The sequence below is a fragment of the Zalophus californianus genome, chromosome 3 (genome assembly GCF_009762305.2).
Source record: "Zalophus californianus isolate mZalCal1 chromosome 3, mZalCal1.pri.v2, whole genome shotgun sequence".
Taxonomy (NCBI): Eukaryota; Metazoa; Chordata; class Mammalia; order Carnivora; family Otariidae; genus Zalophus; species Zalophus californianus.
In genome coordinates this window covers 151459556-151486363 of record NC_045597.1, presented here as the reverse complement: position 1 = coordinate 151486363, position 26808 = coordinate 151459556, and the positions used below count along the sequence as shown (strand labels likewise).

The 26808-nt window shown below is 40.6% G+C and overlaps 1 protein-coding gene across 3 annotated transcripts; it reads right to left on the bottom strand.

Moving 5' to 3' along the window:
• Positions 1-832: 832 nt before the first annotated feature.
• On the bottom strand, positions 833-26808 carry INPP1 (inositol polyphosphate-1-phosphatase). 3 transcript variants are annotated; one of them, XM_027588938.2, is made up of 6 exons: positions 26516-26808; positions 10968-11230; positions 8543-8603; positions 5772-5972; positions 3602-3776; positions 833-1605 (listed from the first exon to the last, which is right to left on the bottom strand). In XM_027588938.2, exons 2-6 carry the CDS (start codon positions 11169-11171, stop codon positions 1038-1040), a joined length of 1209 nt encoding a protein of 402 aa, XP_027444739.1. In that variant the 5' UTR covers positions 11172-11230; positions 26516-26808; the 3' UTR covers positions 833-1037. The 3 variants fall into 3 exon arrangements, with proteins under 3 accessions (XP_027444739.1, XP_027444740.1, XP_027444741.1); XM_027588939.2 differs by having other exon boundaries at positions 26399-26531; XM_027588940.2 differs by having other exon boundaries at positions 26403-26517.

Below are 26808 nucleotides of genomic sequence, written 5' to 3'. Positions count from 1 at the left end.
GTAAGTGGTAAGAATATATAGTTTGAGAGACAACAGTCCATCACAAAATACAACGATGGCTTTAAGTGCTATAAGTCGATTGCCAATAATGAAATTATTGAATGTGCTGTACGCAACACAATACTATGCAAAAGAGTTTGTCATTTTCATTCGTTTGTAATTATAGAAAAATAGAAGATGCTGCAGAAATATCCTTTGGCCCCCAGAGGGCGCAAGGCAGAAAGAAATCAGAGCTGAGAGCTGGATCCCTCCAGATGTGGGACTGGGTCCTTACCAAGGCTGCTAAAGAGTATAGGAAAAGAGGTCCACGTTCACCTCAGAGGACATTCAATATGAGATTCTAGTAGACTCTATATCTAGCTCTACCCCTGGTTTTTGCAGTGTAAAAATGCAAGAATTGCAGAAACCTCTTTATCCCCTTCTGCCAGAGATAGAAATGGAGTATGTCTGTGACGATACTAGAAAATTAGAGATTAGAGTGTGTGTGTGAGAGAGAGAGAACGCCCATGTGAAAGACAAACTGTGAGAGAGAGAGAGGGAGGGGACACACAGTGCTCCAGGCTTTCTTTTAAGAAACATAAGAATACTGTTCAAAGTACATGAACTTGGCTAAATTATGCATCAAATTCATAGTTCTAAGTGTTCTGCCAACGGCTAAAGCTGCAGATTATCCCTTCAGGAGGGGAAACAAAACCCCAGCACAGCTTTTTCTTGTGCGCTCCCTAATATTTCAGTGACATTTTACTTACTCAGTTACTGAGCAGGAATTTTTCCTCTTCAATATTTTATTGGAGTGTTTCAAGCAACACTAATAGCACAATATCCACTATTAAGAATTTCACACATCTGTTTAACTGCTGCACAAATATCATTCATTTATTGAAATTAACATTCTTAAGAACACATAATGGAAAAATGCTCCTCAGAAGAGGAAGGAGAATGTTGACCATCAATAGGACAAAGCTGTCTTCAAAAGATAAGAGATGTGGGAAACTGTTTCACAGTTGGGTGTTGAAGCACTCGAGGACGGACTTCGTCTATGTGCATGTATCCCCAGGCGCAAGGTTTGGGATGAGGAGGCTCAGGAATGTCTCCAGCTGCTTCCTTGATCTGTATGCAATCAGTCCTCCCTTGTTGGCCCACCGGTCCACGCCAGCCGCACCTTCGTTTTCCACGTGGTACACCAACTGTGGCCAGTCAAGCCCCGTTTCGGAACTTCTTTGCAGGCATTGTCTTAAATCTACCATTCCCCCACCCAGGGCCCTGAGTATGGCGTGAGCAGCACAAGAGTCCCACTTGAACGTGGTATCCTCTGAAAAGATGTAAATGTCAACAAGGCCTTGGACAACACAGAGGCTCTTGTAACCAGCCCCAGCTGCTGGGAACATGCGCTCGCCACATACACGTGACAAAGCGGCTTTGACAGTGTCCTTTTCACTTGTACTAATGACAGCTGAAAACCTGTGGGAACATTCCGCCTCAGAGCTGGTGTCTTCAGTCACTTGGCTCTGTGTGTCCCTGCCCTTTCTTTCAGAGTCGGGAAGCTGAAGTGAATGGATGTTGGTCCCCAAGTAAGAAAGGCCCCAGTAGCACTGTCCTTTCCACCTGCGGAAGAGAGCTTTTCAGTTCGGGGAAGTAGGCTATCACGTTTGTTTTTATTACTCATGTTGTTTTCCAACTTAATGATATGAAAATATATAATGCAGTGAGTCTCGATGCCCGGAAGCCTAGAAATAGCAAGCAGCTCATTCGTTTGTAAAATAACTCATGCTTGCAGGTGCCAGGTTGCTGCAGATTAGGAATGCTGGCTTTTTTTTTTTTAAGATTTTATTTATTTGGGGCGCCTGGGTGGCTCAGTTGGTTGGGCGACTGCCTTCGGCTCAGGTCATGATCCTGGAGTCCCGGGATCGAGTCCCGCATCAGGTTCCCTGCTCAGCGGGGAGTCTGCTTCTCCCTCTGACCCTCTTCCCTCTCGTGCTCTCTATCTCTCATTCTCTCTCTCTCTCTCAAATAAATAAATAAAATCTTTAAAAAAAAAGAACTTTAAAAAAAAGATTTTATTTATTAGAGTGAGAGCAGGGGGAGGGGCAGAGAGGGAGAAGCAGACTCCCCACTGAGGTGGGGGCGGCAGAAGGGGGGTGGGGTTGATCCCAGGTGCCCAAGATCATGACCTTAGCAGAAGGCAGATGCTTAATCAACTGACACTTAATCAACTGAGCCACACAGGCGCCCCTGCTGTGGGTTTTATTTTATTATTATTATTATTATTATTTCCTGCTGTGGGTTTTAGATGTGATCTAGGACAATGTGAAAATATCTCTGGGATTTCTGGCCTCCAGGAACACAGCAGAATTTCATTTGCCACTTTTGGCGTTTAACACTAAATAGGGAAAAAAATGAACAGATAAACCATCTCTTTTCAACCTGCAAATCTTTGATCATCCTTACCAGTTTTTCTTCATTTGGTGACCCCTTCTCATTCTCTTATTCACTAGCTCCACTTTGGCTTTAACACCAAGAAAGATGGACTCATTGTTTGTGGCCACAACAACACCAAACACTTATTTCTCCATGTTTAACTTATTCTATCGTGTTGGGTCGTTACTCTCTTTACAGAGGGGTAGAACGGGGCCTTAGAGAATAGAACCATGAGTGTGTTAGTCAGTGTTGGGATCTGCATGTAAACCAGGAAGCCTCACTCCACAATCGACACCAGTAACTGCCAGTCGTTCCTAGGCCACGATTATGTCTGCATCCAGTCCCAGTTCTTTTTAGTTTCTTAATAACCCTTTAAAGATAACAGAGACACATTTTCAGTTTGAAAGAAGGCAGGGTAGAGGAAAAAAAGTCAAAATTGCAGAGGTGTCGTTTATGTCCATTAAAGAACAAATCTTCGTTGTGGAAAGTAACTCAAAGTTCAATAAAAATGTGTAGTCATATAGACATGGAAAACTAGGGCCTGTTTCAAAACTGCTTGCTTCCACCTGGACTCTACCATGCCCTGGAGTCAACCCAAATACAGGCCTTGGGGCAGAAGCAATGGACAGCCTGGCCACCTCCATGCTCTGTGCTGGAGGCCATGCAAGGTGGGGGCGGAGAGGCAGTATTTATAGGGAGAGCACCCCATAGTCAGGGTCTAACCCTGGCCATATCTACTCATCTTTTCACTGGACACTTCTCATATTTGTTTTGAAAATTTTCTAAAATTGCATGAATGTTTGACTTGGCTGTATTGATAGCACCTACCTTGTTTCAAATGTAATAGAAGACAGTGTTACCACTGTTCTATCAGTCTGGTTTTGAACGGATTCTAGAAAACAGGGACCGAGACTGATACCTTCCAAATGCAAAACTATGATTTCTCCAAGATAGACTTTCTTTTAAAAGTTTCTGTCTGCATGCACCTAGCCCCCCACTAAAATTATATTTAACCTGAGACTGAAAAGAGAAAGAATTTTAATTCAAAACTGCAGACTTTAGTAGGAGCACCTCAGTGTATCAAGTCACGGTAATGTCATGTCAAGTGATCATCTCGACAATAAGCAAAGCTGAGGTGGTGAATTCCCCAAACCACAATATACCAGAAATTTTCCTCTTTTACCTCAGGGTGTTTAGGTCTTGTGATACGAAAGGTTGGTTGATGACTCCCATTAGGGGCACCCCTGTGTGTAGGTCATAGACACCAATTAAAATGGTGACACACTGAAGTCCGCTAGGGAAGACTCCTTGGTTGGATTTAATGTCAGCAGAACCTCTTATATACTGATAAGTGGAATCTGAAAAAAATGAAGCAAATTTGTTTGGATTCAGGCAGTGATTATTTAAAAGATAATGACAGATATATCTATAAACTCTGCCCTGTGTCATTTCTGTCTTCTACTAATCTGGTAACTGCTATGGTCTGAATGTGTCCTCCCCAAATTCTAACTCCCCAAAGGGGATGGTATTAGTGAAGCCTTTGGGAGGCACCTAAGTCATGAGGGTGGAACCCTCATTAATGTGATTAGGGCTTTATGAAAGAGGCTCTAGAGACATCCTTCGTCCCTTGTGCTATGCAAGGACACGGCGAGAAGCAGCCAGCTATGAAGCGGGAAGAGGGCCTTCATCTTACCCTGCCAGCGCCTTGATCTTGGATGTCCCAGCCTTCAGAACTTGGAGAAATAAGTTTCTGTTGTTTCTAAGCTACCTAGTCCACGGTATTTGGCTACAGCAGCTTGAACAGACTAAGAGAGCAATCAATCAAATTTTACCTTTGGTGTCACTGGTATGGAATTGTTATTTGAACTCTTGTACTTCATTTTTAAGATGCCTGTGTTCCATTTTCCCCAACTTTATGGGAACTCTTGAGGGGGGACGAGGCGTCTGTAGTTCCTGTGGCATCTAGCATAGCACCTTGCATATGATAAGCACTCAGATACTCATCGCATGTCAAAAGCATTTAAAAGCTAATGACTCAGGAAAACTGGTGGGATTCTTTAGAGCTCTTACTAATCAGAGGGCAAGTGTAATGTGGCGGGATGGATGGGAACATCTCCTTCCAGAAGGGTCTCGGGGTTGGAATTAACTTTTTTTTTTTTTGGTCCCTCAAAGTAGAAGGAAAGAGACCATGATGGTGGCACAAAAGGAAGAAACTGATGGTGCTCCTGTGAAAAAAAGCCAAGGAACCAGGTTTCCCCTTAAGAGACCTATATGCCAGCAGCCGACTGCCAACATCTGGTGAGTTAACAGCCGGCTAAGGGTGTGTGGGGCAGAAAAGTCCCCATAGCTGGCGAACAGATTTAACTCAGAATAGAGCCAAGAAATAGGAGACCCCTGTCCCTCAGAAACCTCAGCTAATGCTAATTTACCATGAAGTGATAACAGATTTTGGGAAAGATTCTTAGTCTGCATATGTAATCCATTGAATGAATGTTCTGTAATTCCCTAATGATTAAAGGCATTTTGATAATGTTATACTAGTATGCTTGCAAGATGGCAGGATGGGGGCATTTGCCTGGGAATGGTCCCAGTTGGGTTGGGTGGACTATGCCAGGCAAGTGGGAACGAGAAAAAGGAGGGACTCCGCAAATCAACAGCCAGGGCTTTCTATTAATAGCATCATTGAAATAGACCTACACTTTTTTTAAAACTCAGAGATTAGATTAGGGTTCTACCACAACCATGACCAAAAAAATAATAGATAAGATTTACACAAGGCTCACAAACTGAGTCCCATTCAGCTGTGTTTTGCTTGATCTATGCAGTGGTTTTGACTATTTGCTTAATTGAATTAGTAGTCAGTGGTTAAAAATTGGGAGGTATCACTTGAAAACCTGGATTTTCGTTTCTCTTTAAAACCTTGATGATCTCCTATGTGGCCACAATCTGCTGGAGCTGAGTGGTCTTTAAATGGCAGGTGTGTTCAATTAGTTAAAGCTATTATCACTTCATTATTCTGTTTTCTTTACCAGTCTGGCCCCCGAACTCTTTCAAAGATGAGTTAATTCAAGCTTTATATATATGCATGTGTGTGTACACACACACATACACATACACACCCACAGATGCACACAAATACATATCTGTTCTAGAAATGTTATAAATATACATGTATCTATCACAACACATCATCACACATGTACCTCAACCTTCATTATTCATTTTACAACCTTAAAATGTTAAAGATTTCTAGGAGAATTCAACTACACGCTCAATTTTTATTCTTCCAAACCTCCCCCGGCCAAGCGATTACTAATAAGAACCAATAAAAGCAAACACTCTCCTCTACTTACCTATGGGATCCACCCAAATTCCCAAAATGTCCTGTGGAATGTTGATCTCTACCGAATCCAGAGCTGGGTCAGTAAAGGTGACATCCTGATGAACAACCTTGGCTAATGCTTCAGACGCCAACTTGTTACCACTCAGGACTCTGCTAAGGAGCTCTACTGTTTCTTCCTCGGTCGGACACAGTCTCAGGATAATCTTCTCCCCTAGGATAAAGACAAACTAAAAGCCATTACATCTCGAGAGTTTCCGGGAAGAAAAACAACAGAGGGGTGGGGAGGAGCAGAAGCTGAGCACTTAAGATTAGGTGAGGGCAACATGTTCATACGCGTGCTTCCTAACCTGGTTAGCTGCCAGAATCACCCAGGGGGCTTCACAAGGTCCCAGCTGCCCAGGAGTCACACATATACCTAATATGAAGTGAGGATGGATTCCCAGCATCAAAGAAATGTCTTCCCAGAAAAATGTCCACGTGGGCAAATGCACACAATTCTGAATCCAGTCTAAGGGGGCTCATGAACCAGTTAAGAACCCCTGAACCCTGAGTCTTCGCTGATATTTATTTATTTTTTTTAGAAGATTTTATCTATTTATCCGACAGAGAGAGACACAGCGAGAGAGGGAACACAAGCACGGGAGCAGGAGAGGGAGAAGCAGGCCTCCAGCAGAGCAGGGAGCCTGATGCAGGGCTCGATCCCAGAACCCCGGGACCATGACCCAAGCCAAAGGCAGACGCCCAACGACTGAGCCACCCAGGCGCCCCTCAATGATATTTATGTTTTTTTGCCTTTTGCCTCTTAATATACATAGGTCAACCTGTTAATGTTTGAATAGGTTATTGAAAAGAAGAGAGGTCTTATCAGCACACAGAAGTCCCTCTATCTCCCTCTAGGATACTGCTTTTAACTAAAAAGTGTTTCTGCTTAGTAAAGTACTATAAGATGAAGTATAACTAATCTTCACATGTGGTAAACAGTGTGACATGACATGACATGACATGACATACACAGAAACAGCTCTCCTCTGTGAACCCCACTGGAAAGCAAAGCTCCTTCTCCCAGTGACACCACAAGTTACCAAATGTGGGCACTCCAACCATCACTTTAAACATGCTTCTTAGACTAACCTTGTTTCCAGCTCCCAACAAAAGTGAGGAAAGAGGCTGGTAAAAATAGGCAAATTAATAGCAACAAAAAGTGATAGCAGTGGTGAATATAAACTTATAAAAAGCAGAAGACATGGCACTTTGGGGGTTTTGAGGTACAGAGACAAGTACTCCTAGCTACCCCTGCCAGGATCTGCATCATCACCTGAGGGCTTGTTAGACATTCAGAGCTTCAGGCTCCATCCCACAGCTGAGTGCTAAAGATCCCCCAGGTGATTCCCGTGATCATTAAAGTTTGGGAAGCACAGTATGAATCTATTACAATGATGACTCTGAATCAGCAAGAAACATTCCATTGCATTTAGAGAAGTTAAATTCAAATTAAATTAAACTGTTCAAGTTAGGGAATAATAAGGCTAATCACTGCCACTTAACCAAGCACTGACACTGGGCTCAGGAAAAGTCATGGGATCAATCCAAGGAACAAATCATCTCACATCATTCCTGTGCTTAAAATTCTCCAGTGAATTCCCATCATACTTGGAGGAAAATGCAAACTCCTTCTGCAAACTTCATGTTCTCCTGCCTGCACTCACCTCCTCCATCCCATGCGCCACACTTCTCTACCCATCCGCCGCCCCCCCCCCCCCATGCATGCTAACTTCATTCTCCCCTTCGGTTCTCAGGAACATGCTCGTGGAATGTCTTTTTGCCCCTATAATTCTAGATAAATGAAATATTAAAATAACTTTTTGAGGTAGCCAGACACAGGATTTCAAGCATAGGATTTCTTATCAGTTAGTCACAGGTGTTTTTATCCTTAAGTTTAAATGAGATTTCCGAGTGTCATAGAACTAATTGCATTATAATACATAGCCATGAAGGAGACAATCTTCCAGTATTAATCCGGAAATTAGTTTTTTTCCTTTGCAACTGTGCCTCTGGGTGTTTAACTACTGGTCACATGATCAATGATAAAAGTTCACTATTTTAATCTTCTACCATTAAACAAACAAAACACCCAAACTTAAAATAATCTGTTTTGCTGTAAAGGATCAGAGATTTTGATATTTTTATCTCTACCATCCGGGAAATGTGGAGGTACATCAATGGAGAATCTGGCCCACAGGAAACTAATTAAAGAAGACTTAAAATGTGGTACTAAAAGGAACCTTTTATTTAATTCAGCTCCTTTTACAGAGGTTCTGAGACCAGAGAACTGATGAGGTGAACAAGTTTTCGTTGCTCAAGAACACACAGTATTTCAGAGATGGGGCCTCTCTCTTCTCAGGCAAGGTCTATGGACTCCCCAGGAGGTCTATGAATGGGCTTAAAACTTGGACCTAAAATTGTCCATACAACTGTGTAATGTGCATCTGTAACTTCCGTTAGATTCTCAAAGGGCCATGCAACTTCCCCAAAGATTGTCCTATATTATCTTAAGTGCTACAGATTTATAGCTAAAAGAATACATATGGACTTGCTAAATAATTCCAAGATACCACCTCTAACTTAAATGGCATGATATTCTGAGATACTGAATGAAGCTTAACATTCAAATATGTTATTTACATGAAAGGCTTCCAAACATTCATTTATTTCATGATGTTGAAAGTTAGAATACCATATGGTGATTAAGTTACAAGAATACATTCAAATTCTTATACTTACCCAAATCATTAGTAAACTCATTCGATTCTTCTCCCAAAATTTTTTTTCCCAAGCCTGGAAACTGAATGATTCAGAGTATGACAAAGAAACCAAAAAACAAAACAAAGACAAAACAAAAACAAAACCCAAATCCCACATACATGTTCAATTCTGGTATTTTCATTTTGTGCTTCAAATTAAATAGCACAACTAGATCTGAAATTCAGAAGTTTACAATTCCAGAAATCAATCCCAGCATAAAAAGTGAAGTCTCCTTGGTTCAGTACTTAGTTTTCTAACATTCTCCTGCTCCTCTGCCCCTTTAGGAAGTTCAAATCATGGTAGAAGTCTGCTTTCCTTACGTTCTGTTGAGTTTGCAGTACTTTAGAAACTTTATCCTTCCATCTAAGGGCCATAGAACTAGAATATTTGCAAAGGAGATATTTTAACTGTTGCTCTTCAGTAGCACCCTAGTAGCTTATGTGAGTTAACAACATTGCCCGAGTATCAAAGATGATTACTAATTAAGTTTAGAGGATAACAGAGTTTGCTTTCATTTTCAGGTGTTTTCTGCACCTGTTGGAGGTATCATCGGACTTCCGGCAAGAAGGCAATACAGCAAAAAAAAAGGAAATATAAGTTTAGAGGATAACAGAGTTTGCTTTCATTTTCAGGTGTTTTCTGCACCTGTTGGAGGTATCATCGGACTTCCGGCAAGAAGGCAATACAGCAAAAAAAAAAGGAAATATTTTATTGACTGATAATTAACACATCACTGTAGAATGAAAAAAAAAAGTGGAGCTAAGTAAGAATCTTCTCTCATCTCTGTATGACCAGGAAGCTTTCAGATACATTTTGCTTCTGATCCTCTCTGTAGTAAAGAGATTTTTTCTCAAGCTATGTGCTGAGTTATGATATGCGTGATGTTCTCAGGGAACAAAAGCAAGGAAATGCTTCAACTATTTGAACTCAGTTATTTGCAGATGGCCAATAATTTTAATACTGCCCACAACCACTTGTTTTTTCCTCTTTTGAAGGACAGTTCAAGTCAACAGGGGCTGCCAATGAGCCCATTCACCAAGGGCTGCAGCTCCATGTCCCAAGCCTGCTTCAGGACTGGCTTCTGAGCTTAAAGGATGTAAGCGTGTCATGAAACAAAGACACCTTATCTAGCCAAAAGTCAATATCATTTCTTTGTTCATAAGTCCTATAATATACTTTACGAATGAACAAGTGCTGAACTTGTTACAATGCTTTGGGGCAAATATTAACTAATACAAGTTAATGTTGACACATTTCTAATTCAATTGCTCAACCATCCCTCATACCCAACTACCTTGATAAATAAAATAAATTTACTTCATTTATTGGAGCTGGATACTATAGGGCATGAAAAAGCAGAGTTTGTAGAGATTTCAAGGGGCCATTTATGCTCTCTTTCTGCCTGTGGTCAAGAATTCACTTAAATGATTCCATTTGATTCCCAATATTTTGGGAATTTCAGTAGAAACTATTTCAATATTTTGTAGTGCTTTCTGTCATAAAGTTCTATCCTCCCAAATCTTAAAAAAATGTGTTATTATTAGATTATAATATAAAGGCAGCATAGTATTGCAAAGAGCACAAACTCTGGAGCCAGTCAGCATGTGTTCAAAAGCCGGCCCTGCCATTCACTTGCTGTGCAACCTTGAGCAAGTTACTTAACCTCTCTGTGCTTACCTTTTCTCATCCATTACATTGGAATAATAATTCTTACCTCATAAAATTATTATTGTTAAATAAATTAATATATTTAAAGCCCTTAGAAGTACCTGACACACAGTAAGGACTCAAATATCTGCTGGTCTTACATTATGTTATTATTACTTATGAGTAGTTTCTTTTCCCAGCCAGTTTAAGATACCTAGAATCACAATCATTGTTAGTTATAAACAATGATTTTCTATTAGAATAGAAGGGGATTTTCAGTCTTCAGGACTGTACCAGCCCATAACGGAGGCAACCATTAGATAAAAGATTACATCAAAAGGTGTGGGACAGGATCTGTCAAGTTAAAAAAAGTCAATAAAACAGTATGTTCTCAGTTCTACTGAGATAAATTCTTTGTGCCATTCACACAAATACACATAGAATGAAAATGTCCTTACAATATTTAGTAAAACATAGCTGTGGTTCTCTCTAGTGGTAGGATTAAGGATTCTTACTTTTGCTTATTTTCTGGAGAATGTGTATTATTTATTAAAAAGAAACTCATTAATAAATAAAAGCTCCATATCCAAATGTTTCTCTTCAGCTGTCAGAACTGTGATTTTTTTCCATATTTGCTTTTCTGTATTTTTAATTTTTTCTGCAGTGAACATTTTAGTAATTTTGTAGTCAAAACAAGGCGGGGGGACCCAGGTTGTTTATTAGAATCCGAGGTGTGTAAGAAAGTGACCTTTCTTACCTTGTTCTCCATATTCTGTTTTATAACTTCCTGTACCAGTACATCAGCCAGCGTCTTGAAGTCAACTGCAAACTTCTTGTTCTTTTCTCCTTCTTTCTTTTCTTCGATCAACAGCTGGAAGAGGGCTTCCTGCTGCCTGCATGCCCGGGCAATGTTGGCAGCTTTCTCAGACACACGGAGCAGCTCCCGGAGGATAGCTGACATTTCTGAACCTTCCAGTTGCAGCTGCTGGTGGAACTGGCACCCACCCTCTGGGCCGTCAGCTGGAAAAGTACAAGAATGTGAAAGAGAAAGCGGTTCAGGGAATGATGTCAGGGTGCATCTGGCACTATTAAACAACCCATCCGGAGGTCAACCTGGTCAGCAGGGCTGAACAGCCCGTGCATGTCAGAGTCATATCCTCAGTGGGGAAGACCAGATAGCACCTAAAATGTGAAACTTATTTTTTAAATCCTTCAAAAAAAAATGCATTTAATCTCAAAAGCCCATTATGCAAAGAACTGAAATCTCAGTGAAAGAAAGTCTTTGAGAATCTACATCGGAAATCCCTAGAATGACAGGCAGGTAGATACAAGCACAATGTTAAAAGGAAAGCCCAAGTCTTGGAATGACCTTAGAATGATCACACAGGCTTAGCGGCACTTAAAGGAGCGCTTTCTTTCACCATACTGGGGAAGAGAGAAGTGCAAGAGGATTTATCCTACCAGTTTGGGGCCAACTTTCTAAAGTACTAAGCACCACACCAGCAAGTACTGCTGTGTCCTGTAAGACTCTGAGGCCACTCTTGGGCTAGCAGCCAACCTATCTCCCAGCCACCTTTTTTTTTTAATGGGGGAAAAAAAAAGTCCCACTATCTGTGCTGCTGCAAAAGTTTAAAGAATAAAACATGCAGCTTGTTGGGACTTTAAAAGTTCTGGCTTCTAAGAGGTATGCTGTCATACCTTGACATAGCTATTGGGTAATTAGGAGAGAGACGTTTCTCATTTTTCAGTAGTGGCTACATTTGACTGAAAGCTTCAACAGGCTTAACACGCGATGTCATTGTGAGAATTACTGTGAGGGCTGTCAGCCTTGTTTTACAGTCAAGGAAACCAAAGCCTAGAGAGATTGGGTAACTTCTTCAGGGTTACACAAGACTAACGGCAGGGCTCTGAGTCAGTCCTACACACAAGCCCAAGCTCTCTATTCTCATAATCAACACTCTCCTTTAAAAAAAAAAAAAAAAAAAATTCCCTTAATGGACGCTAGGAGGCTAAGGATTCATACAACAAAGATGCCAGTGCAATGGAGTTAATTGTGATGGTCATAGTTGCTTTGTCTTAAGTTTGCCAAAAAAATGCTATTTTCTTAAGATTATGGGTCAACCACCATGAGAAAATATATCCAACCCCAATGGTAAGAAAAGGAAAGTGAATAAAAACAAGACATCCTCCTTTACTATTAGGTAGACAAGGCTGTCGTAAGTTAGCATTCATTCTTGCACCTATCAGTGGAGCGGGTGCTGATACTCTGCTCTTAGGCATGCAAACAAGTGGGCTTCTAGAGGGTGTCTGAGGAAAAAAATGTATCAAGATCCCTAGAAATGTCACTACCTTTAACCAGTAATTCCATTTTGCCTTGATTTGTGTTTAAAAAAAAGAGTTGGGTTAAAATATTTCTGCAAAAGAAGGATTAATATTATTTACAGTAGCAAAAAGAAATAATGGCACCTGTATGCTATAAATTAGAAGTTATAAACATAAATTATAAGTAATACACATAAAATGTATACACACACAAGTAGATACATATCTTGGAATACATATGCCCCAAGAGTATAAATTCAGTAACTTAGCTAATTTTGGTTTCTTAGTAAATGTTCTAAGTGATTATAAGTGAAGAGAAAATAATCTGGTGAACCAACAGTATCCAAATAGCTTATCTGAAAAGCAGCATAATTTGAAAGCTTTCTAGATAAACAATATCAGTATTGTCTATTTTCCTCAACTTTGTGAAACCTTTTTTTTTTTTTTGAAAAGAAACACTATACCACTGCACTGTTGCATAACCAAGAAACTTGCCCCGTGATGCCCTCAGAACACTCAGGTGAGCTCCTCACAGAGGCTAAAAACTCCAGGAACCAACACTCCACCTTCCCTCACACAGAAAGCGCTAAGTTTCTGCATAGCTGCCCCAGGGGTCTCGAGTTTCTCCCCTTTGAACTTCAGCTCTATTTCCTCAATAATGACCATCCTCCCACAAGTTGGGCACAGCAACTTGACCAGTAGGAAAGAAGTATCAGCTACAAACTTTAGTCCTGCAGTTAACAGGCGTACAGATTTTAGGAACTCATCATAACACAACAATCAGATTTTTCAGTTCCAAAGTTATCCTAGAGTCTATTCTGAGCCTGGGAAGCACTATCATATTTTGTCAAGCTCCAGATTGAATGAACCAGTTTCAACTTGGGACTAAGCTTTCTCCAGTCATCCTAGAGAGCCCAGCACTCTTTGCCTTTCTTCAGGGTCCTGGCTCCCTAAAAAAGTCTCTCACAGATATCATTATCTACATGCAGAACTTTCTGATTAATTCGTACAACTAACCTGCTACTTTCTGGCTGAATGAACCATTTCCTCCAGATGAACCGAACCACCATTCTCCCTGCTTCTCCCTAATAAGCTGCTTTCATATATCTCTCCCCATCTGTCCTCAACTCAGTTCATTAAAACCATAACCCTGAGGGGAACGCTGGGCAATTCATCCTCACCTGGAATGATTCAAATGGAATAACAAATTATCTGTGGAGAAACTGAGGTCTCATTCAATGCTAAATTTCTTCAGGTTTATCCATAACTATTACTAACACTTGCAGAAACTATTTTTCAGATGATTTTTTAAAAAGATTTATTTATTTTAGAGAGAGAAAAAGAGGGAGAGTGTGTCCGGGGGTGGAGAGGGAGAGAGAGAATCTCAAGGAGACTCCATGCTGAGCGCAGAGCCCAATGCACGGCTTGATCTCCGGACCCTGAGATCATGACCCTGAGATCACAACTTGACCCAAAAGCTTAACTGACTGAGCCACCCAGGTGCCCCACTTTCAGATGATTTTTTAAAAGCAAGTTTACATATTCATTTTTGACCTAAGTTAGTTTTATTTAAACATTTCAAATACTTTAAATGAACTGTATTATAGACTCGCGATTAGTAAGTTATGACATTTGCAATAATTTAATAGCTTTGAATACAGAAGAAATTGTTTTTGATTAGTGTTTCTTAATAATGGATCTGAGAACCACTTGTATCAGAATTAACCAAGGTGCCCACTAAAGAGACAGATTCCTGGGCTTTGTCCCAACTTGGTGAATCAGAATCTCTGGGGACAGGGCCCAGGAATCTGCATTTTTGTCAGCCTACTAGATGATGCTAAACACTGATTTAATAGCTGCTGTTCTTCAGGCCCGCTTATTCTTCTTCAACACCATGCTGGCAAGTCCATGGGGGCTGGCGCCTGCTGGCACATATCTTGGTGGAACTGTGGAGGCGCAATGGTTCTGCTACCCCTTATCCATGTGCGGAGAGAGGCCCCAGTTAAAATAATAACTAACGTGTTCAGTGCTTACTGTATGCCAGGGATCCTTCTAAGCACTTCATATATATTGTTCATTTACTTCTCACACAACCTTATGAGGAAGGTACTATTATCTCTATTTTACAGATGAAGAAACCAAGGCATGGGACATTTGAGTAGTTTGTCCAAAATCACACAGCTAGGAAGTGGCTGGGACAAGATTCAAGTCCCAGGAAGCTGGCAGATGCCCTCACTGTTAGCCAGCACTCTAGCCAATAAAATTCTTCCATAAATTCTTAGCTGTTAACTCAGGGGAGGGGTAATTATTGGGTAAATAATCATAAGCATATTATAAGGTACACTATATAGCAAAAAAGTAGAGAAACACACCTAGTTGATAGCAGTCACTAGTTTAACTATTAAAATCACTGACATTTGACTTCCTTTCTACTCTTAGAAAATCCTTTTTCCCAGCTGATCCTCAATGTAAAGCATCTTTGCTGGATGATAAAATCTAATCCATCATATTCTGCTGATGTCTCTCTTAACTGGCTGCCTTGGCATCAGGGGGAAGGGCTTAGCTCATGCCAAATATCTAATTCCTCTTGTATTAGTTTGCTAGGGCTGCTATAAGAAAATACCACAGACTGGGTGGTTTAAACAACAGAAATTATTTTTCTCACAGTTCTGAAGTTCCTAGAGCAAGGTGTCAGCAGGTTTGGTTTCTCCAGAAGCCTCTCTCTGTGACGTGCAGATGGCCACCCCCTTGCTGTGTCCTCATATAGCCTTTCCTCTGTGCATGAGCATCCCTGGTGTTTCTCCCTCTTTATAAAGACACCAGCCAGATTGGATTAGGGCTCACCTGTATGACCTCACTAAACTTAATCACCTTTTGAAGGCCCTGTCTCCAAATACAGCCATGTTATGAGGTACTAGGGGTTAGGGCTTCAACATACAAATTTGGGGGGGGACTACAACTTATCCCCTAACACCTCTCCTGAAAGAGAGAACTTGGTAATCTTAGCAAATGTCAACAAAATCTATCCCTTTGTCTTTTGTTTTCTGGCCAAACAGAAATGGAGGAGGGTTCTCTTCCCCATTTATATGGTCAATAAATTTAATTCTGTGAGTCATTCTTTTCTACTAGGAGCCATTCATTTTAATAGCCAAATCATTAATGATGTAGTGAACACTGAAATAACTTCTCATAAGCCTTACTTTGTGACAACCTATTTCAAGGCATATTTGATCAGAACAGGTTTCTTTTTTCTTTTTTCTTATGTTATGTTAATCATCATACATTACATCATTAGTTTTTGATGTAGTGTTCCATGATTCATTGCTTGCGTATAACACACAGTGCTCCATTCAGTATGTGCTCTCTTTAATACCCATCACCAGGCTAACCTATCTCCCCACCCCCTCCCCTCTAGAACCCTCAGTTTGTTTCTCAGAGTCCATAGTCTCTCATGGTTCATCTCCCCCTCCAGTTTCCCCCGCTTCATTTTTCCCTGCCTACTATCTTCTTCTTTTTTTTTTTTAACATAATGTATTATTTGTTCCAGGGGTACAGGTCTGTGATTCAACAGTCTTACACAGTTCATAGCACTCACCATAGAATATACCCTCCCCAATGTTTATTTTAAAGATTTTATTTATTTTTCAGAGAAAGAGAGCACACAAGCAGTGGGAGTGGCAGGTAGAGGGTGAAGCAGGCTCCCTGCTAAGCAAGGAGCCCAGTGTGGGACTCGATCCCAGGACCCTGGGATCATGACCTGAGCTGAAGGCAGATGCTTAACCAACTGAGCCACCCAGGTATCCCTGATCAGGTTTAAAGAAGTTACATTCCTCATCATCTCAGACCAAATGTATGTTAACCTAAGTGTATCACAATGTCAGATAGAAATAGTCTCTTTAGCTTTTGTGGGGTTTTTCATCTCCAGTTGGAGAAATGTTGAATAAATTGAAATGGGCAAAAAATGCTCTTAAGACTTTTCCTGGAAGCCTAAATCTCTCTACACAGACAAAACTCAATTTTAATTCCTAACCATTCTCTCATTTCATCAAAACACCAGTGTTTTAAAAATCACATTTGAGGGGCGCCTGGGTGGTTCAGTCAGTTAAGCATTTGCCTTCGGCTCAGGTCATAATCTCAGGGTCCTGGGATGGAGCCCCACATCAGGCTCCCTGCTCAGCGGGGAGTCTGCTTCTCCTTCCTCCCTCTCCCCCCAGCTTGTGCTCTCTCTCAAATAAATAAATAAAATCTAAAAAACAAATCACATTTGAATAATATACACATATTTCAGTTGTGATAAATAGTATAGTGGGAAAGACATAGGCTTTTGGAGACAAACCTGGGCTCAAAGCCTTGCTTGGCCATTAACTAGCTGTGTGGCATCAGGTAATTTCCTTACCCTATCTGAGCCTCTCTCCTCATCTGCAATATGAGTATAATACTTAAATTGCCAGAACATTGTGAAGATCAAATGAGATATTTCTGGAAAAGTACCCAGCCCAGAGCTTTGCATATAGTGGATCACAAATGACAGCTATGGCTTTTAAACACAACCTCCCAGGAACCACAGTCACGTGTCCTTACTTGAGAAAATAAGAGGCTGGCAACTTTATATGGGTCACCGAAATCTTTTCTGAAAATTTACTAGTCCATTAAACCCCAAAGGCTGGGAACTACTTGTAATTCTCTGAGTGACCCAGAATAAGGTTCCTGTATGTGGGCCAGATCTGATTGCTTCGGTTTCTGGGCGTCTGGCTGGAAACTTGGCTCCTGGAGGCTGCACAACTTCTCCGGCGTCATGGTAGATGGTCTATGGGTGGCTTGGCAGGATCATCATAATGTCAGGGGGGCACATTTTGTCAGGATATTTTGTGGACATTCGAGGGCCAAGTGTGTCCATGCTTGTGCGAAGAGCCTGGCTGTACCAGAAGCTGGCCATGCCCTTTTGCTGTTCAGAGTGACAGAAGTGTGACCGCATGGATAAAGGCCCTCAAGAAAACAGAACTTCTCTCTCATGAATAAGCAAGTAGGTCAGAGCATTTCCATGGACATTCATTTCTTCCTGCAGATAATCCACGCCTTGTAGAGAGCCTACGTTTTTGCCCAGTATCCAGTGACTCCACCCCACCCCCACCATTCATATCCTGAATTGTTTTTCACTGGTCCTCTGAAGGTGGATGGTTTAAAACTATTGTGTGGTGGCCCTTCCTGACAGGTATTGCCGTTGTGGGGGGCGGGGGGAGGCCAGACTTCCGGGAGATACCCAGGTGTTTAAAAGAAGGTGTTTGTGGTGGCCTCTCTCAGGGGGGGTGCACATGTCCAGGAGTCTCCCTAGGTGCACATGTGCCAAGCAGCTGGCCAAGGTTCCATTTAGTGCACATTGCTGTTGTAGGGGAAACAGACTTCGCCCCCCTCCAGTTCCTGCTCCATACTCAGCGTTGCTTTAGGTACTAGTGTAGAGTGGCGGCTGCCCTGGCTGAAAGGAAAGGGGACAGAAGTGGGGTCACACAAACTATGTCGGGGGTCTCCATCGGCTCAGCTGGAGCAACCAGCGAGGGCTAATGTGCAACTTGCTATAAAGAGCCTCTCCTGAGACCACTGTGGATCTTTCATCTGCCCATCTGGTTACCTAGGCCAGAAGGGACCTATATCATAAGCATTGCTAGGTATTTAAATACTAGCTTTAAGCTCTCTGGAAACTAAATTATCTTTCCAGTGGATAAGCCATGTTCAACCTTCAGGTATTCGACTGTCAAACATTTCTCAGAATCCGTTAAGTAGTACAGAATGGGACCGTCTGTACTCTTTTGGTGTTATTTCACTTTGATATATATGATATTGCTGTCATTGATTTGTAGATTCTAAGTTTAGCATTTAATAATTGATTTCCCACTATCTGTCCATTTACTCCTTTGCTCTGGACAGATTCTTAATTTGTAAATGCTATTCCCTCTGGTTGATGATGCCCAACCACTTGCCTTCTATGCCTGATGTTTAACTTGCCTTCTCATAATGAGTTCATGGGCAAGAAACTTGAACAGATAACTTTATAAAAGAGGATATTCAAATGGCCAACAAACATATGAAAAGATATTCTACCTTGTCGGTAATCAGGAAAATGCAACTTAAAATCACAGCAGGATACCACTACATTTCCAGCTCAAATGTGAAGACTAAAATCTCAAGTTTTGGTGAGGATGTGGAGCAATGAGACTCCTACACTGCGGTGTGAATGAAATTGGTAAAGCAAATGTTGGAAATTATTTGGAAGTTGTTGAATATAATCATAACCATTTTCCTTTTAGACATATACTCAACAGAAATTCATGTGTGTATATATTAAAAGACATGCACAAGAATATTTATGAGTAGCATAATTTGTAATGACCTAACACTAGAAATAATGCAATCATCTTTCATTCTCTCTCTCTCAAATAAATAAATAAAATCTTAAAAAAAAGAAGATGAGATAACCCGTGGCACATTCACAAAGGATAATGCTATACAGCAGTGAGAATGAATGAATGAATTACTGCTACAGGCAACCATGTAGACGCATCTCACAGAAACAAACAGTTGTGTGAAAGAAGTCAGACACAAAATAAATATATACTGTGCAACTGAATTTATTTGAAGTTTGAAAATAGGCAAAACTAACTTATGGTGTTAGAGGTCACAATGGTGGTTCCCCTTGGAGAAGAAGGAGGAATTACTGACGGGGGGATATGAAGGGGGCTTTTAGGCACTGGTAATTCTGGATCTGAGTGATAGTTGCCTGAGTAGGCTGACTTTGTGTAAATTCATCAAGTTGTACACTTAGAACCTGCATACTTTTCTGTATTTCTAATTTGATAAGAAGTATTTTTAAAAGTATGTGCGTGTGGAGAGAGAGAGAGAGAGAGAGAAAGAGACAGAGGACAGTCCGTTCAACAGTTGGCTCCTCCAGGAACCGTTCCTGACTTTCCCTCATCTTGTGCACCTGGGCCATGGGAGCAGAGAAGCAGGCCAGATCTCTATCCCAACTCGCCAACACTTCTACATTGGTTTGCTTCTCTGTGCTCTGTCTGGCAGGAGATTTAAAGGTGTGTGTGGTTTCTTAAAACTCTTAGTGTGTGGTTTCTTAAAACTCTTAGCATATACTTGAGAGGTGTTCAATAAATGGTGGCTGATGAACTTCCTCTTAGCTTTGTAAACACAGAATTCATCCTTGTAATATTGTTTTGTTGTACTTGCATTTTACCAGCATTACCCAGGGCCGTTAGGCATGTGGGCCCATATTTATTTATATAAAAGTCTACATGTATTCTGTACTCATTTACAAAAATGAACCAAAGCTGTGTCTGGATGACTAGCAACTGAACCACATTTTGTGCCAACTCAGAATCTGAGGTTATGCTTTGTCATCTAGAGGCAACCTATCTTGACAAGATTAATTTACTTGATTAAAAGACCAAAATAGTGAGTTTAATTTGGTTTTGTTAGAAAAGACGTTAAATATGGGCTATGTAAACCCATCTATTTAACCTTCATATTTCTCCCTCCCTCCTTCCTAACCTTCAGATAGCGTTGACATACATGCTACTTCTCAGCTGATCAGTCGGCCTCGCCATAGCTCTGTCAAGGCTGCTGGTAGACCATAGTAGTCCATGTTTTTGCTCACTGATGCTGCTTAAAGCAATAGATCACAAAAAGGTCCTCTGTCTCCAATGTTCTGGTAGCTTATAAATGGGATCTTGTGCTGAAGCAGTGTTTTCCAAATTAGGAAGATCAGGAACTAACTGGGACACTTGTTAAGAATACAGATATTTAGACTTTTCCCCTGGATATATTGATTCAGGAGATCTAGACTGAGGACAGGAAACATCGCTCAGCTGATTTTTATCTGACAATTTAGGGAAACAGGAGGTGCACCAGTCAGCGCTGTGTCTCATTGGTTACTTAGAAGCAGAACAGGGAATCCTATAGCTACCGCAACCAAGAATGATGGGCCTTGGTCAGCTAAAGGGTCAACTTAACATTGCCTTCTTTGTAACAAAAATTAAACGCTGGGAAAAAAAACACGCAAGTTGATTTACCTAATTAGCATTCCACATTAGCATGATACTTGCATAAATTATCCATTCAAAGATTCCCCAGAATTCATTTGAAAACTATGAAAAAGTATTCCATTCAGAAATATTTTTAAATTTGATAGTGACCCTTTTTTAGCCTTTTCTCCATAGTTAGGAATATTTTCACTAAATAGAAGCTCCATTCACTTGGATAGTTTTCTTTCTGCTGCATTTCAGTTATATGTTTAAATTTTTATATATATGGTCAAGGATGTGTTTAGAACAAATGTGGTGTCACAAATGTAGCCTGAAATCCCACAGAAAATGAAAAATAGAAGCAGATTCGGTGTAACTATCTTAACTGTAGGAAAGAATACACATTTTTAAGAATACAAATGTAATATATAATTAAGGCAGAAAGAAAAGACATGAGATGTATGGCTCGTAGAAAGAATCTTTTCCAGTAGTATATAATTTATAGTTGTGATAATTGTTAATCAGAATCTAGGCTTACTACTCTTCAAATCTGTTTCAATGTTTCCTTTCAAAGGTAACATTTTTCAATCATTTTATCTTTTTTTCTGAACACCTGCAACACTTACTTTTGGCACCAACCCATTTAACACTTGCCTTTTATTGTCTGCCTGGGCTTCCTGGTAGAAAGAGCTTTTGTTTAGGCCATAAGAGAGCTGGTTCTTGAGCTCTGCTTTGCCTTGAACCAACCAGGTTTTCCAAGTCGCCCAACAAGGGACTTGTGTTCCTTATTTTTGTAAACATAAAAAAGGAAAGGAGGGACACAGAGCTTGAAGGAGATGATTTCTATGGTCTGTTCTAGTTCAAAACGTCCTTGTTTTTTATATTTATTTTCCAAATAAAAGCGATTGGGGAATATTATCCAGCCTTAAAAAGGAATGAAATTCTGGTCCATTCTACAATGCAGGTGAAACTTGGAAACATTATGCTAAGTGAAATAAGCCAGACTCAAAAGAACAATTATTGTTATGATTCCACTTATGTGAGGTACCCAGAGGAGTCAAATTTGTAGAGACAGAAAGTAGAATGGTGGTTAGTGAGGTTGGAGGAAGAGGAGAGTGGGGAGTTACTGTTTAATGGATCCAGAGTATCAGTTTGAGATGAGGAAAAAGTTCTGGAGATGGACAGTGGTGATGGTTGCATAGCAAAGGGAATGTACTTAATGCTTGTGAATTATACACTTGAAAATGGTTAAAATAGTAAATTTTATGTTATATGTATTTTACTACAATTTTTAAAGAGTAAAAAATAAAATTATAGGTTTGAAAAATGCACCTTTTATTTTTTAAAATTTTATTTCAGAGAGAGTGCACGCGCGTGCAAGAGAAAGCAGAGAGCGCATGAGCTGGGGTGGGGGAAGGGCAGAGGGAGAGGGAGAAGCAGATTCCCCAGAGTAGGGAGCCTGAAGCGGGGCTTGAACCCAGGACCCTGGGATCATGACCTGAGCTGAAGGCTGACAGTTAACCAACTGAGCCACCCAGGTGCCCCAAAAATGCACATTTTAAAAACTTGATATTTATCATCTACTTAATGAGGGCATAATAAATATTTGTTGATTGAATGGAAAAAAATGAGGTTGGGGAAGGGCATGAAATATTAGGTTGAAAGAAGGGCACAAGTTATTTGTCTTGAAGTTGATTTTTTACAGGAATCACACTGGGTTTTAATACTTAGATTGTATGTTCATATGCAGTAGTTTGGGTGTGGGTGGAGGGGCTAATGAACATTATGAGGTCCTAAGCCCCCCATCCAAGCCAGCCCTTGGCCGTCATTACTCTCTAATAGACTATAAATTCCTTGAGAGCAGGATACACATTATTTTTTTCCATCTCCTCATGACACACAGTGGGAGTTCTGTTGGTTGATTGATTGATTTTCATTCCATTGGAGATAAACATGTTTAAAAGGACTTTCTTCCACCCAAATTCATCTGCAAGGGATTACTCATTTTACAAGTTTTCAGATTATAACTGTTAGAAAATGTGATTCAGAGGAGTTCTTTACAGATTTTTTGGAAGATGGCTATTATTTTTTTTTACTGTAATGACAAAATAACATGACCAAAATACATTTTCTGAATATTATAGTAGGAAAGCAAAGGTCATAGATCACATTATGTATCATTTTTTTGCAGACTGGGTTTAGCAGGATACCTCCTGTCATTCTACTTCTACTTTGTAGAGGCAAAAGTTGGTTTTTAACAGATATTTACTAGTGTTGAATAAATCAATACCCAATATTGAATGTAACATTTGCCTTTAAAGGAACACAACTAATAAAAGAATATAGTCCTTTTACTTGAAAAGTTCAAAATAGTAAAAAGACATAAATGTTTTGTTAGAGCCAATATGTAAATCTACTAAATTCTCTTGCCTTCTTGCTAATCCTGCACCATGGATAACTGTCTAAGCTGGGTTAATATTTACCTTCTTGATCTGATTCTTTATTTCTATCTCCCCCATTCTTTGCTATTAATGATGCTTACCATCAGCCAATTTTTTTAAGATTTTATTTATTCCTTTGAGAGAGGGAGCACAAGCAGGAGGGGCAGAGGGAGAGGGAGAAGCAGGCTCCCCACTGAGCTGGGAGCTAGCCATGGGACTTGATTCCGGACCTGGAGATCACGACCTGAACTGAAGGCAGATGCTCAACCTTCTGAGCCACCCAGGCACCCCAACCATCAGCCATATTTTTAAAACAGACATGTTATTCCCAGATCAAATTGGGATTATATGGGATTATATGTGATTCTTACAGACTCCCAGAAAAAAAAAATGGTAAGTGCTCTAGACTTTGGAAGATCAGATCCTATTTAAAAAGCAACTGATATTGACAAATTATGACATCACTGTAACTAAATTAGGTTCTCCTTAAGCAATATTAAAAGACCGGTTTCCTTTGCTCATTTGAATTTAACTCTTTTGTTATTAATTATAACTCTCATTAGCATTGTGGGAAATCTACCATCATCACTCTGTGAAGAAAAGGACAAGTATCTATTGATATAGTTAGCAAATACTTACATTAACTTAAACTTGGATAATTAAGTTAGGAGATTTTAAATATTTAGTTGATTAAAAATAAAAACAAGCCAGCAAACAACCCTCTCCATCCCTCAAAAGAAGTAAAGAAAAGGAATGGAGAGAGAAGAAAAGGAAAGAAAACTCTGACCCTTTCCATTGTGGTAATTCATCTTAACAAATTCTTTTATAGATGTTTAATATTCTATTTTGCTAATTTGTTCTTATTATAATTGACCATATTTTATGCCCAAGGAAAGCATTTTTTTTCTTTTTTGGATTGGGGCTAGGTCATTTTAATAAAAGCTATAAATAAGTTATTAAAATTTGCATGCTTGTCTTCTCTAGTTAGGAGAACGAAAGGGGCAGAAGATAAATCTGTTATATGAATGAGAAATGATCACGCACAGTATTTTGCTGTGGTTTACTAGTCATAGGAATCTGCATTATAGCCCATTAATAAGAGGTTCCTATAACATTAGAGGACTTGAACTAACATTGCATACCACATAAAAAAGACTAAACATGCAAAAATGTTTGCTAGGTTCAGTCACCAGGAGGCTTGACTACAAAAGGATATAAAAGTTTCAGATTTCCTAAATGGGTGACACCATTATATTAGGAAAATCATAGCTTCCAGTTAAGAACATTTTATGTCCAAGGGCGCCTGGGTGGCTCAGTCGATTGAGCGTCTGCCTTTGGCTCAGGTCATGATCCCGGGGTCCTGGGATCGAGTCCTGCATCGGGCTCCCTGCTCAGCGGAGAACCTGCTTCTCCCTCTGCCTGCTGCTCCCCCTGGTTGTGCACTCTCTCTGGCAATAAATGAATAAAATATTTTAAAAAAACATTTTATGGCCAGGAATGAGAAGAGGTTATATCAGCTATTCATTCCAGCAACAGTTATTTACCACCTGTGCTTCCCGACCTCGCTTTTTTAAAAATTTTTTATCATTTTGACCTATTTGAAGTATCATCTCCTAACCTTAGAGACTCTGATTCAGGAAGTCCCAGGCTGCAACATGGGAATCTTTTTAAACCACTTTTGTGGCCCACCACCTGAAGTAATTTTTTAAATTAAGCAAATTTGGGAAACATTACTACGCTAATCACAAGAGATGTGAAACAAAATGCTATCAACTCTGCTTTGTTTCTAAACTCTTAAACCAAACTAAAACATCAATGTACAGAGTTTTATTAGCTTCATTACAAGATTCAAAATACTTTAACAAGGACATTTATGAAGGACACACATCCAGAAAAAGTTCTCATATATATCATCCTCACCTTTAATAAATGAAGAAAACACTTGTTTTTATTAATCACTTTATATAACATAATTTATCTACAAGATGAAGTAGAATAAGACATTTCCTAATTGTTATCAGAGACAGAAATAAAAGAAGAAATACATATATAATGAGAAATTTTATAACATTCATTTGACAGTCCTTGTATGTCCAAATAAGACATTTTTTCCCCCCAGGACTACCACAAGTATAGTTATAATTTAAATCTGTAATAAGATATTTCACATCAAATGGCAAGTCCAGGCTGCAATCTCCAAGCACGTGGTGGTTTAGTCCAAAAGCATGAAAAGAAACGGTAGCTTATTCTATGCAAAAAGTGTAACTTTATGCATCTTATGTAATCCTCTTTATGACCAAGAACTAACTTCAAGAGTAGTAGAAAAATCCACAAAAGCTTAAAAATAAAGTGGCTTCTAAATAAGAATTCAAACAAATATGTGTTGAAAAATGAACTCTTCCCTTGCCTTTATGTTTTTTTCTTTATATTCCCTATTTTTAAAGTTAAAAATGAGGTCACTTAGCTAATTCATCAGTCAATAGTAGGTCAGTGGATTACTTTCATCATTAGACTATTATAGGGCTGAGCAGGGCTGATCCTTATCAGCTGGTTGGGTTTCAAAGTTAGGAATCACAGGAAAAGGAACCCCAAAATGTTTTATTCAACACGTGGGATCCACTTAAGTGGTTCGTCCATATAGCCTTAACCCACGGTTCTTTTGAAGTGAATTCCATTCACACAGTGGGCAAACTTATGCTTATTCAATGTCTTAAAATTAGGTTTAGAACTGGGAATCTCCAAAATATACACCTTAGTTGTTTATATGTATTCTTCATGGATGGACTAAATAATCTAGGGATTTTTTTTTTTTTTTCATGCTCTTTGTGCCTAACAGCGTTCCTGATTCGGCCAAACCCCTGTTAAAATTTTTCCCACCGACTATTCTGGCCACGCCAACTATGAATGCACATCTCACAAAACCGCCCTTCAAAATGCAGAGAATTAAAAGCAAGGAAGTAAAGACTTTTCTAAATATAGCCCCATCGTGTTTATTTTACACTCATCTAGTAGGTCACTAGCGGCAGCCAGCAGCTATGGACACTTAGAAGCATCTCCCAAAGCAAAACCAAGGGGCGCTTGACAGCTACGCCATCTACCTGTTGAACCTGGGCCACTGCTCTCGACAACTGTCAGCTTCTTCGACCTAGAAATGCTAATAATGGTCTTTTTATTTTTTTTAAACAAAGTTGTTTGCTAATCTTTCTTCCCACCCTCTGTTTCTTTCGGGTTATTTCTGCCAGGCGTGGGGGAGCCGCGGGATTCGCGAGCTCCTCGGCCGGGCTGGCTACAGCAGCGATTCGGGGCGGGCCGGGCCGGGTGGCAGCCTGGCCGCCGCGGGCAGAGGTCGTCACAGGCCGGGGCGCAGAAGCACGGAGCCTCCCCGCCCCGATTTTACTCACCTACCTTCCGCAGGGGCGATGGGGCGCGTGTCGGTCGCCCAGCCCGGGGACCCAGATACGAGGATTAGGGAAGCAGTGGCGGGACGCGAGGGGCACGTAAGAAGGAGAACGTATTACCTAAGCCGGGGATGCGGAGCGAAGTAGGCTGCAGCCTTTCCCTCCAGAAACGGAAGAGGCGGGGGAGGAGGAGGAGGAAAATGCGGCGGCGGCGGAGGTGGCCGGCGAGGAGGCGAGCGGAGGGGCTGCAGGCGTCTGGCCGCAGGTTCAGCGCTGCGGCGAGGGGCCGGGAGCTCGGCGGAGGCCGCCCGAGGGGGAAGCGAAGCCGGCCGTCGCGCTCGCTGCCTGGCTCGGCGGTGGCTCGCAGACCTCAGCATCCGCGGGGCCGCCGCCCCCTCGGCTCCCCGGGGACC